This window comes from Prinia subflava, chromosome 29 (genome assembly GCF_021018805.1).
Source record: "Prinia subflava isolate CZ2003 ecotype Zambia chromosome 29, Cam_Psub_1.2, whole genome shotgun sequence".
Lineage (NCBI taxonomy): Eukaryota > Metazoa > Chordata > Aves > Passeriformes > Cisticolidae > Prinia > Prinia subflava.
Window position 1 is genome coordinate 1,958,534 of NC_086275.1, and position 17,823 is coordinate 1,976,356.

Sequence of the window (17,823 nt, forward strand, 5' to 3'; positions counted from 1 at the left end):
TTAACCCTCACAAAGTCTTCTGCTGAAGAATGAAAAGTCCAAGGTGAGACTGCCCTGGAAAACCTGGCACCTGCACTTTTATTTATTTATAACAAAAATGTAACACGACCTGAAGCAGTCACTCCATAAAAAGCCTCATTTTGGTCCAGCACATTGAGGAGGACCCAGCCTGATCCCTCCCCATAACCTCATTCCTTGAGAAACTCTCTGCAGCACAGTCACTCTGTCCCTGGCGGGCTTCACACTTTTGGTCCCGAATCTGTCCCTGGCAGCACCATCCTCTGGGCCAGGTCACCTTCACAGCCAGGCCTTGGCCTTCCTGAAGGCCTGGATCTCCTGGGGGCTGCGCAGGTACTGCTCGATCTCGCTGTCCGAGATGGGCTCGTCGCCCGTGGGGGCCGCGGCCGGCGCGCTCGGAGCCGCCGCACGCGGCCTCTTCCTGGGGCGCAGGAGGCAGGGGGGCAGCAGGGGCCGCAGGGGGCCCCCACGCTGGCACCTCCCTGCCGAGGGACAGCCCTGCCCCTGTGCCACCGGGGGAGAGCTGGGGGAGCCCTGGCCTGCGGAGCCCTGGCCTGGAGAGCCCTGGCCTGGAGAGCCCTGGCCTGGGGAGTCCTTATCCCGGGAGTCCTTATCCAGGGGGTCCTTATCCCGGGAGTCCTTATTCAGAGAGTCCTTATCCCGGGAGTCCTTATCCAGGGGGTCCTTTTCCAGGGACTCCTTATTCTGGGAGTCCTTATCCGAGGACCCTGGGCCCACAGGATCCTGGCCGGGGCAGCCCTGGCCCGGGGCCGTGTCCTGCTGCTCCCCATCCTGCTGGCTGAAGGCGTTCTTCAGCAGGAACACACGGTGCTGCAGCAGGTCCCCGATGTGCTTCACCACTGTTTTCTTGTCCAGGTCAAAGCGGCGCAGCCAGGAGAGCTGGGAGGCCATGGCCAGCAGGATCTCCAGCAGCTCCTTCAGCCTGAGGTGGGCCGGGGGGGGCAGATCCACCCCTGCCAGGCGGCAGAACCGCGCCAAGGGGCAGCCGAGGCGCGGGCCGGGCCGCAGCGACTGCCAGGCCAGGAACGCCGCGGCCGTGACCACGGGCACGGGGTGCCGGCCCGTCACCAGCCACGTCTCGCTGGCCAGCTCCACGATGGCCATGGTCCGGGCCAGCAGCTTGTCCCTGTCCTCCAGGAAGGGCGCGGGGACGTTGGCCGTGGGCTGCACCAGCCGGAAGCTGCGGGAGCAAAGAGGCCACGGTCAGGGGAAGCCTTTGGGACAAACACACCCCGCTGCCCACGGACAGCAGGAGGAATTTCTCTATGGAAAGGCTTCTCAGGCCTTGGAATTGCTGCCAGGGAGGTGGTGGGGGCCCCATCCCTGGAGGTGGCACTCAGTGCTCTGGGCGGGGTGACAAGGTGGGCACTGGGCACAGTTTGGACTTGGTGGCCTCAAAGATCTTTTCCAGCCTCAGTGACTCGGAAATTCTGGTTCCTCCCTGAGCACCTCTCTGCCCTCTCCAGACCGAGGAGAATGGGGAAGGATGAGAATTACAGCCGAGGTGTGACAGGGGAGGGACAAAAGCCAGCCCAGCCTGAGCACACACATCTGTGTCCCAGCTCAGCCCTGCCCACAGCCACATCTCAGCTTCCCCACCCAGCCAGGACACACAAGGCTGCCAAAGGGCTGCACGGGGCCCCATCACCTGTTCAGGTGCGTTGTCACCAGGTCTGCCAGGCTCAGGGCGGGCACCGAGAGCCCCAGCTCCCTCTGCAGGCTCAGGAAGACGCTGGCAAACAGGTCCTGCTTGGCATAGAGCAGCGAGCACACCGTGCCCATGGTCAGCGGCCAGTTGTGCTGGCGGCACGTGACGAACACGCAGCAGCCCCCCAGCAGCTCCTTCTTCTCCAGGCTCACCAGGTGGAAGGCAGGGAGCTGCAGAGCCCTCTGGAAGTAGGACACGGCCGTGTCCTCAAACACCGCTGGGAGCTGCAGGACCTTGCAGAGGTCCTGGACCCGCCGGATCCCTGCGGGAAGACGCTGCCCTCAGGGATCAAGGAATTTCTCCTCAGAACCCCAGCAGGCAGCACTCCCCCAGCCCCACAGGGCACGGGCACCAGCAGCCCCAAAGGGCACTAAAACACCTCCCAGTCCCTCAGGGCAGGGGAGGCACCGCCTGCATGCAGCACCCAGTGCCCTCCCCCAGCTCTGCCACCGGCTCTGAAGGGTTTGGACCCTTTTTAGAAACAAATTAAAGAAACTGGAGCTGCAACCAGGAACTGCTCTTACCTCGCTGCAGGCAGCGGCTCAGCTGCTCCTTCTGGCCAGTGCTCTGGGAATAGGCGACCTCTGGAAAACAGGGTTGGATCAGTGAGTCCTGCAGGGAATCCAGGACAGAGCCATTTGGACCTGGGGCCACCCCATGCCCCAGAACCGGACTCCAACAATCAGAACTGTTTGAGGGCACCGAGTTAGAGCAGCACAGGTAAAAGGGAGCCAGGGATTCCCCACAGACAGAGCCAGGCAACGGCCCCGGGGCTGCTCCACTGCACTTAAAGCTCTTCTGAGAGATTTAAACGAAATTTTAATCACCTCTTTTAACAATAAGAGATCCCACAGGTTAAATTTAAAGCTCATCACCAGCTCCAAGCCTAAACCCAGGGAAGTGCTGCGGGTGTGCCCGTGATGGAAAAGCCTGCTGTGTTTGGGGGGATGGAGGGAGGGGGAAGCGGCCGGTCTGACCCGGCACGGCCCGCGGCCGCTCCCGGCTCCGGTGCCGCACCTCGCAGATGCTCCTCGTCGGTGTAGGTGGTGGTGAGGAGCCCCTCGGACAGGACGCAGCCGCAGGCGGCACAGACCAGCTGCTGCTGCGCGTAGTGCGCGTCCTCCACCAGGGACTCCGAGCCGCACTCGGGGCACCGGCCCCGCGCCGCCATCGCGGCCGCCGCGCCGGGGGAGCGCCGGGGCGGGAGCACCGCCAGCAGCCAATGGGGGCACAGCCCGGCCCCAGCCCGCCAGCCAATAGCGGCGCCGCCCGCGGTCCGTCCCGACGCCCGCCCGGCCGAGGCGCCGCCCGTGCACGCTGCGTTCCGCCCCCGCCGGTTCCGCCGGGGATGCCCGGGGAGAGGCGGGGCCGGTCCCGGGGCCGGCGGAGGGAGCGGGACCGAGGCGACTCCGCGTCTTCCTCGGCGGGGAACCGCAAACCACCCCGGCTCAGAGGCCCCGCGGCCCATCGCTGCGGAGGACCAGGGCGATAACCGTGCTCAGGGCTCGGTAGCCAAGGCAGGCTCATGGCCTCCTCCTCCTCCCATCACCGCCGCATTCCAGTGCTGCCATCAGGGAGCAGCGCCGGGGTCCCTCCCACGGTCGCTGTTCGTGTTTTACAGAAACTCGGTGCTGCCCAGCCCGTCCATCGGGTTTCCCCGCCCCGCAGTGTTCACCAGGGAGTTCCCGCAGGGATCGCTAAAGGACGAAACCAGCCCGAAATCCCTGCGGGATGAGCGGAGCCGGGCACCGCGAGGGGACGGGGCCCTTTCGAAACTGCTCCTTCAGAACAAAGGCACGGGGATCAGCACACTGGCTTTAAGGTGGTTTTATTTTAGTGTTCCATAAAACCAAGAGGTGTTTAAAAATAAACAGTACCTGGGCTAAAAGCAGAGAGTACAAACAGGGAATGTGCAATCAGATCCTTCAGTAATAAAACAATGTATTTGATTCTTAAGGCCCTTGAGGATGTAAAATGCCAGTCCCCTCACACCAAAGGAAGGCTTTAATGAGTACTGCCAATAAAACGAGTTACCAGGGTTGGAACTGGCAAGAAAAGGTTGCCAGGGGAGGCTATTCAGAGTTTTAAGGCTTCATCTCTGCTAAGAGCTCGTATTATTTATTGCTTTGCTTCTGCGCAGGTCACTCTTCCCAGCAGAAAAAAGTCTAAAATACAAGTTTATCAGTGAGGTACAGGATCCTCTGTCCAGAGATCCAGAGAGGCACGAGGAGGAAACAAATCAATCCTTCATCTTCCTCCCTCGAGAAGGCACAAGAGGCAGCAGCAGCTCCAGCAAGGCCAAGCAGCAGCACCCAGAATTAAACCACCACCAAGGCCACCTGCGTTTGGGACTCTCCACTCAGAGCAGAGGGGACAGGAGGAAAGAGAGAATGCCCCCACTGCTCAAGTAACACTAAAATGAGATAAAAGTACCTGAAGTCTTGCAAGACTCTCAGCTCCTAAGGCTTGTTTGAGGTCAGGCTGCCCACGAGGGTCAGCTCTGCCAGTAAAGCTCCAGACTTTGGTAGCAGGAATAAACAGGAATAAAAATGTCATTTACAGCATTTTTTTTGATTTTTCTAATAAATGTTTACATCTCCATGCAAATATTTAAACTGCTCCTCACTACAAAAATACAGTATTTGAGATCTCCAGTGGTTTCCAGTGGTTTATGACAATTGTAAGCAGACTGCTCACAGGGTGAGAGCCCACCCAGCTGCTCCAGTCCCTCAATAAAGTGCTTTGCTGTAGAAAAACTGAGTTAGAAACTCACCCCTGAGCCAGGAGTGACCCAATAATCCAACCATTTCCAAAGGTAGGAGTGTTTATTTCCACAGAATTAAGGCTGGAAAGCTTGAAGCTTTGGTCCTCATGGAGCTTTGGTCCTTTGCTTCCTGCTCTGTTGGTTTTCCAGCTTCCCTCTAAGCCTTTTATGGGCTCTCCCTACCCTGGTAAATCCCAGAGGTGCACAAAGGCTTCTGGGGTTTTTGATCTTTGACAAGAGCTCAGCAAAGAGAAGCCCCTGCAGTTTCCAGCAGGGGAAGCTGTGGAGCTGTCCCCGCTGTCTGACGGGGTGGGGAGAACCTCCCTGAACCCACCGAGGCACCAGGAAGGTTCTGGAGTCCAACAAACCCAGCAGCCCTCAGCTGCACAAGGCTCTGCTCCCCTGTGAGCAGCAAGGACCCTGAGCAGGGGCAGCTACAGAGCTCCCCGCCCTCTCTGGAACAACAGAAAAAAGCACTGCAGGACTGAACACCTTGCAAGGGCAAGCTCCAAAATCCAAACTATTTGTGTTTCCTGAATGCAGCATAAAAGGGAAATGGTCACAGAACTCCCACAGGGCACAGATGTGAGACCCAGCCCTGCTCCAGAGCACAGGGCAGAGCCAGGGGAGCCTCTGCCCCCTTCGAACAACCTCCAGAGCAAGAATTTTAACACACTACAAGAAATTCTGATTTAAAATGTACCTTTGGCCCAAATTCATTGATGCCATTCCTATGGTAGAAAAATACTGTGAACCTCAATGTCTCCTACTCCAAAAAACCTGCAAACTTTCTCCTGAAGGACTCCTGGGAATGTCCACTTGATGAAATGCTGAGATTTGGTCAGCTTATGGTCAACTTTCAGGGCATTGATTCCTTTTAAATTACAGCCCAGTCTGAAGCTGGGACATCTTTGGACTTCTCCAGTGTAGTCAATTATTATTTTAAAAACAATCAAATCCTCAAGCTCTACTGTACAAGGATTTATATTGCACTACAACTTCAGAGGTGGAAAGAAAAGTAACTGATCTATCAAAGCTGCTACTAAACAAACCCATTTAAAAAAATCTTCCTAAAGGATCATCAGTGCCTTGCTGGGAGGCAAAACACATCAAAAACCCTCCTCCTTCTGGTCACAGCCAGCCTTTGGATTAATGCCTGATCTTCCCAAATAATGGGAAGGAAACAAAAAAATAAATATGATAAGGTGACTTCATTACAACACCTGATGGAGCTATTAATCAATCCGAGAGTTGCTCAAGGCAGAAACAGGAAAAAGGTCATTTTCTGTGAGCAGCACAACCAGCAGCACCTGCTCCACAGCAGCTCCTCACCCTCCTCGGGGGGAACTCAGTCCTTGCTCACCCCGGGACCCCTCACATCTTCCCAGCTTTTTTGTTCCCAGAGATGGACACACGGAGGATGTTTGGGGTTTCTTCCATGACCCTGACAAGCAGGTTGTCGATGTAGTCCTCGAGCTCCCGCACCTGGAGGTCCTTCCTGGAGATGGTGTCCTTCTGTTTCAGCACCAGCTGGATCAGCTCATCGTGTGTCAGCTGGGCGTAGGCGTAGGCAGGGTCGGAGGGATCGTATTTCTTGGGGAGGGAGGGAGGGAAGGCAGGGTCAGAGCAGACACAGGACATTCCAAACCAGCTCGGTGACAGCTGCTGCTTAAACAAACCTGGTAAAGCTCAAACCAGCTGCTTAAATGCACACTAGTAAAGCCAAACTCAGGTTAAACAGCAAGAAACACCCACCCAGGCCACTGCTGCTTCTTCCTATTTCTTTGAAAAATCTGTTTTTAACCCTTGAGTAGCATGAGGGGCACTGGGCAGCTTCTGCTGATTCCTGGAGTCCCAGAACACTGCCCAGGCAGGGAGTGTGAGCACAACAGGCTCCTGTGGGGCATCACACACAATTTAGGTGGAATCAGAACACCACAACACCCACTGCAAGTTTTCAATTCCATTGAAACAGCAGCGTGTACGTTTGAATCACTTGTCACATCCTCTCCCCTCTCACCAGGAGGAGGCACTGCCATTATTTCAGCTCCAACTTCTCTATTTCCCAAAAAAAAACCTGACAGACATTTAGGGGAGCTGGGATTTTCCCTAACCCAGGGATGCTCCCAGCCTTTTGTTTTAACGTGGCAGGTAAGCTGTGCCTCGAGCCTGGAGGTCTCTTTTGAGGCCAGGATCATGCTGAAAGCTCCTCTCAATCCCACTGCTGATCCCAACTGCACAAAACACGAGCCCCAGCTCTATTATAGATCAGTCTGCAAGAAAATAAGCATTTAAGGACTGTTCCCATGCTTGGGGGCTGACCAAAAGGAAGTTTGTGTGCCAACTATCTGGAATACACAAAGCAAAGCTCGGGCAGTGAAAGTGCCACTTCCCTCCATACCTTCACACTCATTTCCAGCAGCTTTTCATTCATGGTGCTGATGACATTCAGGTTCTTGTTCTGAGGCTTGTTTGCCATGGCATTCATTGGCTTCACAGGATGGAGTCTGCAATGGAAAAAAAAACCATTCCTGTTGTTTAGGCAGAACACGTAACAGCAGCATGACACAGATCTTTAGACTAAGAACAAATACAGCAAGAAATTGGAGGTGATTCCCTCCCTGCTCTGTGTCCTGAGAGAAAAGAGATTCAGCTTCAGGAAGACAAGGTATTTCTAAGCCACAGGGGTTTTGTAAGTATTTTCCAGTTCTCTACTATCTTTATTGACTTAAAGGATTGGAGATAAAGCAGCAGCAGGAAGGGAAATACATCCTGTGTGTGTCATGGAAGAACAGCCAGGTCAGGCTACACGAGGAGACAGAACACAGGGCAGCTACTCTGATCCCTCAGGAGCTGGTATTTCAGCATGACTTTCTTAATCAGAACATATTTCTGATCTTACAACCTATCAAATACTTCTGCTGTCCTGAGACAAGTGTTAGGCCTTGTCCAATCTGAACTGACACCACAAGCTGTGAGGAAGTGCAGTCATTATTTGCCTGAGCAGGACTTACAACACCAATTTTAACACAGCAAGAAAATTTTCCTTCTATTTCAGCAAACGCTGGCCCAGAGGTGTCCCAGGCCCCAGAGCTCTGCAGGTGAAGTCTCCAGGGCTCACAGGTCAGTGGCACCACTCCCACACAGCAGGAGCAGCAGCTCCAGGAGCAGCCCAAGCTGCAGCAGTTGTGGTGATCCCTGAGGAGCCCAGTTCAGCAGGAAATGAGGCATCCCTGTTTACCAGGGTGACATTCTCCCATGCCTGACAAACAGCCCAGCCCCAGGCCACTGTGCCAATGGCATGAAATGACTCTATTCCACCTGCACTTTCCCTAACAGCTCCCCTAAAAGCAGCTGCTCCCCTTGGCACCCTGAGGAGCTGCACAAATCCTCCTGGAGCCAGCAGCAGCCCTGCACTGGGTGACAGAACAAGAGCCCTGACAAATCCAGGCCCTGGGGGAACTCAGGGCCGTCCAGTCCCGGTCAGGTCCAGCAGCTGCAGGGACAGATCTGCACCCAAAGAGCAAAGCAAAGCTCACACCTGCACGGAGGTACCTGCCGTGATCCCCACATGCTCTCACCTGTGCTTGGGACACACGGTTTCACCACCCCGTGGGGTTTGGCTAGGGAACGTTTCAGAGGGTGAAACCCGTGCCTGGAGAAGTTTCTTCTTGCCCGAATTTCCCGCTTTATCTGCGAAGCCCTCGGCTGTTGGCTTTTTCGGAGACTCTGCTCTACAACTTGGGGTGTCAGAGAGGAGGGAATGAGAGGAAGAGTAGGGCTGGCAAGGACTTGACAGGGAGGAAGACAAAGCAGAAGGCTCAGAGAAGTCACACTCTGCATGCTCCTCAACACCTGCACTCCTCTCCAGCTCTTGTTTCTCAAGGGGACTCTCACACTCCCTGGAACGAGACGTCACAGCTAGGCCTGGTTCAGCTCCCTGCACACAGACCCTGGGAGCCCCCCCTGCAGCAGGCAGCACAGCCAAACTCCCTGGAACAGCTCCTCCTGCTCCCGCAGCTGCCAGGATCACTGGGGCTGCAGCAGAGCTATCAGAGAGCTCTCTCTGCTCTCCATGCAAAGGTGTCAGATTTTGGGGCTGCTCTCCATTCCCTAAAACATCTCTGTCACCTGCAGGGACCCCAGAGCCCTCCTGACAGTCCCCCAGCAGCTCATCATCAGAGCCCCCCTCCGGGATCACTGGAAGACTGGCCAGTGCCGAGCCCCGCTCTCCAGGAACAGGAATGGCAGACTTGACATCCATGAGACTGACAGACAAATCATCATCACATCCCTTTTCTAAAGGCCTGTCACTGCTGTTGCCTCTGGCTGTCACTGGAGGGGTGACAGTCTCCAAGGAGCCACCTGAAGCAGGACCATCACCCCTTAGCTCAGCCTCAGTCAGTGGGGATTTCCTCAGCAGTACAGCCACTCGTGGGGCTGGCTTTGGGGGGACAAGGATCTCTCTGCCAGCCCTCCCTGCATCCCCTTCCCTTCCCCTGCAGGCTCTCGGGGTTGGTTGGATGTGAGAAAGTGGCTCGTTTCCAGCAGGTGGAGGTGCCTGGGGCTCCAGCACGGGCACACATTCTGCCCACTGCTTTCCACCACAGGTCTCCTGCTCCTCCCTGAGCTCCCTCTCGGGGGACAGTGCCTGGTCAGCCTCTGGCACGAGGCTGTCACTGGACTTGGACACAAAACCTTTCTCACCCCTCGTGCAGGGCTCAGTGTTGACACCAGTGACCCCCACAGCTGTCCCATCACTGTTCCAGGTGGGGTATGTGCTGTCCCCAGAGAGCTCTGTTGATGGGTCACCCCCTGCTCCCAGCTCACCCCCAAACCCTGCTGCCCCTGAGGCCGTCTGTAACCCTCCACTGGAATCCAGGGGCTGCTCTCCACCTTCCTGTCCATCCAAACCCCCACCTGATGGCACACCCTGCCATCCCCCAAGGACAAAGGACACAGATTTCCCATGGCCTGGCTTGCTGCTTTCCAGAGAATCCTCAGGCTGACGCTGGGCAGAATCACAGTGTGGCTCCAGAGCCAGCCCACGGGGGCCAGACAAGGTGCCAAGAGGGTCTGGCACAGCTGTGACATCACTGGTTAAAGCCACATCTGCAGAGCCCCCTGAAGCACCACGAGCAGGGTGTCCTGCAGAGGAACAGCCTGGAAGGGAAGAACCAGTGACAGCCTGGGACCCTGGCACTGCCTGTCCCCCACGCCTGCACACGAAGGGGTTATTGTCATTGAAATGACAGTCAGAGGGGACACAAGGTGTGGGTGGGCCAGAGAGACCCTGAGAAGCCTCTGTGGCAGAGCCCCCAGGACCCTGCCCCCAGTCAGCAGCAAAAGGATTATTGCTCCTAGCAGGGACCTGCCCGGGAAGAGGCGCTTTGGAGGCTGCAGGAGGATGGGATGGAGGGAAACGGGCGATGCTGTCGGGATCCAGGGGCCTGGATGCCCTGTCCCACTCAGCAGTGAAGGGGTTCTTGTCATTCCAAAGCTCTGCAGCAAAAGTAGGAGAAGTGAGAGAGGCAGGAGAACCAGGGATGTTCTCAGAGTCTGGCACTTGCACTGTCTGCCCCCCTTCAGAAATAAAAGGATTATTTGCACTGCTGACACAGTGCACAGAGAGAAAAGCAGGGAGGGGGACAGGTGCAAGAGTGGGAAGCGTGGCTTTGGGTTCCTCCTCTGGAGACAGGCCCAGTCTGCAAAAAGGGACAAAAAACTCGCATGTCACTCGCAGATGCAACACAAGGCAGGAACAGACAAGCTTCAGCACCAGCCTCCATCAGCTCTGCCACTGGGGATGAGCTGTACTTTAAAGAGACCTCACAGAGAGGTCCCCTTGTCTGTGAGACTTTATATCCTTATCTGCACCTTTGCCAAGCACTGGGCTTCTGTCAGAACTCTTCTGCTGCAGAGCTTGTTTCTGCTGCTTGAAGCACCATCTCTTTGCACCCCAAGCAGGTTTATTAGTATGTAAAACACTGCACAGGCAAGAAGCTTAAACTTGAGAAGCACTGAAAATGAGGAGTTAGGGACACACACAATACACAACCTTATTAGTAAGGCACACCTATACATATATATATAAAAACCCCAAACACAATTTATATATATACGTGTATGAAGGATAAAGGAGCAGAATTTCCGAAAAAGCCTTGTGTACAAATCCACACAAAATCCCTCTGTGTTGCTGTGAACGATGCCAAAAGCAGAAGGGCTCCAGGGCTGCCCTTTGGGAGACCACAGCCAAGCAGGGAAGAGGAAAGCAGAGACATTAGAATGGCATTCCAGGCCCTGGGGAGGCTGCAGCACACAGCTCAGACAGAGTTAGTTTGTGCAAGAAAAATCACCCCTTCAGTACCTGCATAGGTGCCTGCACTAGAGAACCACTACTCCAGCATGGAACACAAGGAGCATCCCTACATCCATCTTTCTCTCACACTGAGGAAGAACTCAGGAGTTGTTATTTGCTGTCAAAGCGCCCAACACCAGCATTAAACCTGCAGAGCACCTGAGCCCAGGTGTGGCAGGACACGGCCACTGCCACCACCCCTGCCCATCCCAGCCCTGCCAGCAGCTGGGACTCACCTGGGTTTCACAGCTTTGGTCTTGGCTGGCGCAGCTTTCTCGGGTTTCCGTTCCTCCTCGCAGGGGCTGAGCAGCTGCTTGTTTGTCACCTCCTCCACGTGGTGAGCGTCTCCTGACGGGCTCCCCCTGCCCAAATCTGCTGGGACCTCTGGGCATTTGGCCTCCTCTTCACTCTTCTCTTCTGGAATTGTATTTTCCTCACTCTGCAGGGTCCTGTCAGGAATACTCTCATCACTGGTCTTCACCATTTCCTTCTTCCCAGTGACCAGGGAGAGCAGGGCAGACTTTTTGTGGTCTGGTTTTTTGGTCTCTCTAACAGCCTCGATGCTCGGTGGAACGCTGGTGTCCAGGTTCTCCTCACTGCTGAGCAGTTTGTATGATGGCAAAGTCATGGATTTGAAGGTCTCCAAGGACGTGGACCCAGACAAAGCCTGACCAGGAGAGGCTCTTCCCATCTCTTCAGGTGATTTAGTGGTCCTGGAGGACAGGTTCTCCTCTGAAGCGAAGAGCTGCTTCCTCCTGAGGTTGTGAGGAGAGGGGGAGGAGGTTGGAGTCTTGTCCTTCGTCGTGGTCTCCTCCATATAAACGTGACTGCCATTGATGCACAGACTAGACTTGGACACGGGATCGCTTTTGGATTTAAGGCCACTGAACAAAGAAAGCCCATCTTTTTTGGTGTGGTTAGTGGTGCCTTGGGTTAGCTGCCTACTGTCCAAAAAGGCTGGTTTACGAGACTTAAACAGGGGAGAAGGAGCTGGCTTCTCTTCCAGTTCATTTACAAAGGATCCTGGAAAAAAACACAAACCAGGGAGAAATTCAAGATGCAAGAACAACCTTTTTTCTGACACTACTGACAGCCTCAGTGCCAGCAAGGACTTTCTATGGATTTGTTCAGAAAGAAGAATTTAACCAGTGCTGTGAAAAGTGTGAACAGCCCTCTGGAGGAAGGTTTTGTGCCAATACTCACGCTCTGAGGCAGGAGAGGTCTCGGACTCCTCCTCATCCCACTGTGCCTGGAAGTCGCTGGGCCGCAGCCGGACCCTCTGGGTGAGGGGCTGCTGAGTGGGCAGCACTGACAGGGACTGGGACAGGGATGTCTTCTGCAGGCCAGGCTTGGAGAACAGCGCTTTGAACTTGGATTTCTTCTTCTCCTTCTCGACTGCCTCATCCTCGCTGTCAGCAGGGGAGTGGGACGTGCTGGGGACGATCGCCGACGCCGTGTCCGAGAGGCCACTGCTCCTCTTGCCCTTGAGCTTGTCTTTGAGCTTCCCAAAGGGGGAGCGGGGCTTGTCCTTCATGGACAGGTCAAACATGCTGGCTGTCATGTTGCTCCTCATGAACTGGATATCCACCTCGATCTCCCCTCTCTCTTTTTCCTTCTTCCCTGGTTTGGAGTGAAGCTTGTACCACCTGCAGCAGTGAGGAGATTTTGTTAACCACCAGTAATTGAGAACACAGAGGGTGCTTATGGTTGAAAAATCAAATCAGCCCACAGTGTAGGAAAAGAAAGCCTTTAATCTTATGATGATGTCATGGTCACAGCCCCAGGTGCCAAGGAAAACATTCCTTATCATAAACAGAAAGTTATTAATAAGATCTGGTTTAAAACTCAGATCAGGAAGGGTTAAAAAAAGGGGAGAAAAACAGAAACACAACATGGAATTCCTGTATTTCAGCTTAGCCACTCTCCTCTGCCCTTTCATCCCTCCCCCTGACACTGGCAGGGGCCAGGGCTTTGAAGTGGAGCGAGAGCAGCAGCCTCAGAGCTGCACAGCGTCCCACACCCTCATACCTTTCATTCCAGCTCCTTAATGCCTCTTAAGCCAAGGAACCCCTAATCAACACCAGGGAGCCAACCCGAGGCTCACAGACCTCGGGGGATTTCCACTCACCTCCCCAGGCTCGTGACTGGCACGCACCAGGAAGGGCCTTGCTCAGACAGAGCCTTCTCCTCCCCGGACATCCAGCTCTGTGGGGAGTGCCCAGGGCACCCCAAACCACAATCCCTCAACCACCCCTCAGTGACACTCAAACCACATTTGAGCCAGCAAACAGAATTATCAGCACTGCACACCAGTATGGTTTTGTTTGTTGATGGAACCGCAGAATTCCCGACACCACAGAACCCATAGGAAAGGCTCCCTGGAAACTGCTTTGTTTCTTCCTCCTCACCAGCAGGAATGGGAAAATAAAGGAAGCAAACGGAGCATGCAAATGTGCCCTGCCATCAAATTTGCACTTCAACCTCCAAAGGTATACTGGAAGCAACAAAAGAGAACGGGAGAAGGTGATTTGCTCCAGAGAAAATTCAAAACTAATGGGGATAACCGAAGGAGATGGATTCAGGAATCTGTTACAGGCACTTCAGAGGGAAATGAGGAAGAAATTATTTCCTCTGAGGGTGGTGAGGCCCTGATGCTGGAGAAGCTGTATCTCTCCTGTCCCTCAAAGTGTTCAAGACCAGGTATGGAGCAATGGTCTAGTGGATGTTGTCCCTGCCCAGGGCAGGGGCTGGAACAAGATGGGCTTTAAATGAACACCTGAGCTACAGTCAGATGCTCCAGCCTGGGTTAGAAGACACTCAGGGAAGGGGTTTTATCAGGAGAGGCTTTGCCCAGTCCCTGAAGCTGCAGCAGCCTGGGAGTCACAACCCTTTTGCCTTTAACATGAGCCAGCACTGGGCATGTTTGTTCCAAACCCGTGATTTCCAGGAGCATCCTGTGCTCGCAGGGCTTTGGTGCCACAATGGATCCCGTGTGTCCCGGGAGCCACGGGCAAAAACCGTGTCAGCAAAGGCACCCCTGGGAGGGGCTGGGAGGAAATCGTGGACTGACAACCCCCAAACCACAAAAAATCTCATTAATGGCATTTATTGTGTTAGCACCTGTCAGTCAGCGTGCATCTATTTTCCTAATAAAACTAGTCCTTCATGGCTACACATCACCATGGCAGCAAGAACAAAACAGGCTTCGAACAGGAAACCAAGGGCTGGAAACAACTGAAAACACGAGAAATTTCCCCAGGAATACCAAAGCTGTGTTTTTATTTTTTCTCCCCCTCAATTTTCCTTTACCCAGACACAAAGGAACGCGCCCGAGGCACCGGCCCTGAGCTCTGCTGACCAAGGGGCTCCGCAGTGTAAACACAGCACTGTCTGACACAGCCTTAATGAAGCCACAGCCTAATTAAGCCTTGACAAGCGGGACGGCTCCATCGCGGCGCTCAGGTGAGCCAGGGGAGGAAGGTGAGTCACCGCACATTACAAGGCTGCTGACTCCCGGTAAAACCCTCCGGGAGCCGCCCCTGGGTTTCACCGTCCCGTGTTTGTGTTCAAGCAGCGAGGGTGACACAGAGCCGGCGCTGGGCAGGCACGGACAGCAGCGGGGAACATGGAATTATCCACCCTGACACGCGTGAAGTGTTCATTAGGAAAAATAAATAAAGGGCTGCCGGAGCCGGTGCTCGTTCCCTGCTGGAAGGAGGCAGCATTCCGAGGACATCGGGTTTGGGGGCTCAGGCTGGCTGTTTCCTCTGCACAGTGCCAGCACTGACACGGAAACGTTTAAAAACCAAACCCGAGGACAGGCAGGACTGGCTGGAAAAGCTTTCTCTGGGCCCCAGCCTCTCCCAGGGGAAGGCACCCCCAGCTCCGGGGGTCACCCCATGGGCACCTATGGGACTTCAGGGGTCCCTGTGGGGAGCCGGGGTCTCCCAGCAGAGCCTCCCCCTCCTCCGGGGCACGGCGGGACCCCCAGATTCCCACACACGAGGGGCACAGAGGTTTCCATGAGGAGCAGGCACATCCCGGGGGGAGCTGGGGCTCCTCACAGCGCTCCGACCCCCTGAGGGGCACAGAGGCACCCTCAGCCTCCTCCCAGCCCCGGGGGGCACGGAAGCGCCCTCGCCCCTCTCCCTGACCTCCATGGGGTCCCCTCCAAACCTCTCCCCGGCCCCCGCGGGGCTGAGGGACCCCCCAAGACCTCCTCCCCAGGCTCCGGAGCCCCCGCTCCGTCCTTGTGCCGGTTCCCGCGGGACACAGAAGCCCTCGCCCCGCTCTGGCTGGGGGTCCCCACCCCGCGCCCCCGGTCGCACCTGGTGTGGCGCCGGCCGCTGCCGTCCCCCAGCGCCGCCAGCTCCACCTCGGCGCGGCCCAGGAACTTGTCAGCGCCGGCCAGGGCGCGGTGCAGCACGGTGAGGCGCAGCGCCGCGGGCCGCGCCGGCAGCTCGAACGTGGCCTCCTCCCGCCACAGCGGCTCCCCCCGGCACCGCTCGGCCACCGACGTGCGGAACTTGTCGCGGCCCAGCGCCATCACCGCGTACGCGTCGCTGCCGCCCGCCGCCGCCTTGGCGCGCAGCCCCCGCGCCCGCAGCACCGTCACCCGCACGTGGGTGGGCGCCCAGCCCGCGGCCGCGCCCGCCATGGCAGCGACGGCACCGGCGGGGCCGGGGACGGGCCGGGAATGGGCCAGGGACGGGACGGGAGCGGCGGCGGCGGCGGCCGGTGAGCCCCGGCCCGCCCCTCTCGCGAGAGCGCGGGGAGGGCGGGGCCTGAGAGGGGCGGGGCCTGGGTGTACAGGTGTGCACAGGTGAGTACAGGTGTGCAACTGTGTATAGGTGTGTATGCACGGGTATGTACAGGTGTGCACAGGTGAGTACAGGTGTGCAAGTGTGTATAGGTGTGTATGCACGGGTATGTACAGGTGTGCACAGGTGAGTACAGGTGTGCAACTGTGTATAGGTGTGTATGCACAGGTATGTACAGGTGTGCACAGGTGAGTACAGGTGTGCAAGTGTGTACAAGTGAGTGTACACAGGTGAGTACGTGTGTATGTGCAGGTGTGCACAGGTAAGTACGTGTATAAACAGGTGTGTACAGGTGTACAAGTGTATATCCATGGGTGTGTACAGGTGACTGTGCACAGGTGTGCACAGGGGTACATGGGCTCAACTGGGTCCCTCAAGTCTGCACAGTTTAACCCTCCCCTGAGGAACTGGGTGCTCACGGCTGAGCTGATGGGGTGCTCACGCATTAAATAATCAGTCACTTATGCACAAAAGGGTATCCCTGCATTTATTAATTGGAATTTGCCTGTGAAAAAAGGCAGGAGAGGCTGAGCTGTGCCTGGGGGAGCTGAGGGGACCAGTCCCGAGCAGGGGGAGGCACAAGCAGAGAGGGGACAAGGGGTGACACTGAAAGCCCGGACAGTTTGTGTCCCTCTGCGGGGCACCGGCAGCTCCCAGCACAGGTTGCCCCCACCACCACACCAGCTCCACTCCAGAGCCAAAGTCTTCTCCAAGCTGCCCCAGTCCTAAAAAGCACCCTCATCGTCCTCATCAGCCACGTCTTCCTCCGAGAGCTCTTCCTCGACATCATCTTCCCACTGGGGAGAGGAGAGGCAGGGCTGCAGCAGGGTTAGGGGTCACCGTGGGCAGGTGAAGCCCCCCAGCTGCAGAGCCCAGCACACACCGGGAGTGGTGCCACTGTCCCGCCCCATGGCCACAGGGCAGGGCTGGCACAGAGCGCTGCCAATCCCCCGAGCAGCCCCGCTCCATCCCGGGGCCCAGCAACAAGCACGAGCTGCCAGGGACCCCGGAGCACCCCCAAGCGACCCCCAAGCGACCCCCGAGCCCTCGGTTGGGTGACACTCACAGGTGATGTACTGCCCGCTGAGATAGACTGGCCCAGCTCCACACTGGAGCTCGAAGGTGACAGGAGGGATGAACTCCAGTTCTACGAGGCTGACCTGCAACGAGTCATAGCTCAGAGACCCCCGGACCCGGATGATGCTGTCACCCCTGGGCAGAGGCTCTAACGGGGCTGCGCTTACCGTGAGGAGCCGGGAGCTCCGCAGCACCGCGATGGGCACCGGCCTGCGCTCGGCCGAGGTCTTTTTGGAATCCGCAGTCACCACGTGCAGCTCGTCCCCGGTGTCCGCCCCCAGGGAGATCTGCAGGGCCAAGCACAGAGCTCATGCAAGGAGCCACCGGCCCGAGCTCCGGCAGGGCCCGGACAGGGCTTGGCTCTCACCGTCTTCAGCAGCACCAGGTGCTCCAAGACGTCGTCCTCCTCCTGCACCACGTAGCTCCGGGCGCCCGTGCCCAGCTCGCAGCCTGGGAGGCACAGCAGGGTCTGTGCATGCACAGGCCGCCCCCTCCCAAGAGCAAAAGGAAGGTGCTCCCCCCACCCAAAACCAGCAGGGAGGGTTTCCCAGGTGCCCACTCCGTGGGAAAAGGGGAGTCACACCCAGCCCAGTGTGCAGAGCAGAACAACCACCCCCCAGTTCGTCCTGGGGCTCCCAGCTCTGTACCCCACAGTGCAACCACGGGCCGGTCCTCTGACAGCGACCAGGAGGAGCAGCTCGAGGTGTCCATCTTCCAAAGCAAATCCACCACCCGAGACAGCAGCACCGGCAGGGCAGACAGCCCCTGCCCTCACACCGACTGCTAATAAAGGGACCGGGGATCCGGGAGGGGCAGGCTGGGAATGCAGGGCAGGTGTGGGGGGTGGAGCTGGCATCAAAGCACTCCCCACAGCCCCCAGCAGCACCTACAGCCCACCTGAGCACAGCAGCTCCTGAGGATACAGCCCCGAGAGCAGAATGAGCCCAGGGGGGATGGGGACACACAGGACCTGCTCAAGGTCAGCTGCCAGGATGGGCGATAAGTTCCCAGGTATCACTAGACCCGGGCCTGAGGCTCTGAACTGGGAACATCCCGA

The 17,823-nt window shown here is 56.8% G+C and overlaps 3 protein-coding genes across 3 annotated transcripts; all 3 read right to left on the reverse strand.

Annotated features, from left to right (window-relative positions):
• Positions 1–59: 59 nt before the first annotated feature.
• BRF2 (BRF2 RNA polymerase III transcription initiation factor subunit) lies at positions 60–2,966 on the reverse strand. Its single transcript, XM_063420104.1, has 4 exons — positions 2,765–2,966; positions 2,272–2,331; positions 1,688–2,009; positions 60–1,219 (listed from the first exon to the last, which is right to left on the reverse strand). The coding sequence occupies exons 1-4, from the start codon at positions 2,916–2,918 to the stop codon at positions 298–300; spliced, it is 1,458 nt and encodes a 485-aa protein (XP_063276174.1). The 5' UTR covers positions 2,919–2,966; the 3' UTR covers positions 60–297.
• A 592-nt stretch (positions 2,967–3,558) lies between these two features.
• On the reverse strand, positions 3,559–15,639 carry RAB11FIP1 (RAB11 family interacting protein 1). The gene is made up of 5 exons (XM_063420103.1): positions 15,198–15,639; positions 12,073–12,515; positions 11,106–11,892; positions 6,913–7,018; positions 3,559–6,104 (listed from the first exon to the last, which is right to left on the reverse strand). Exons 1-5 carry the CDS (start codon positions 15,524–15,526, stop codon positions 5,886–5,888), a joined length of 1,884 nt encoding a protein of 627 aa, XP_063276173.1. The 5' UTR covers positions 15,527–15,639; the 3' UTR covers positions 3,559–5,885.
• A 653-nt stretch (positions 15,640–16,292) lies between these two features.
• Positions 16,293–17,477, reverse strand: LOC134562550 (nucleoplasmin-like). The gene is made up of 5 exons (XM_063419988.1): positions 17,414–17,477; positions 17,134–17,216; positions 16,934–17,053; positions 16,727–16,849; positions 16,293–16,486 (listed from the first exon to the last, which is right to left on the reverse strand). Exons 1-5 carry the CDS (start codon positions 17,475–17,477, stop codon positions 16,415–16,417), a joined length of 462 nt encoding a protein of 153 aa, XP_063276058.1. The 3' UTR covers positions 16,293–16,414.
• Positions 17,478–17,823: the final 346 nt, after the last annotated feature.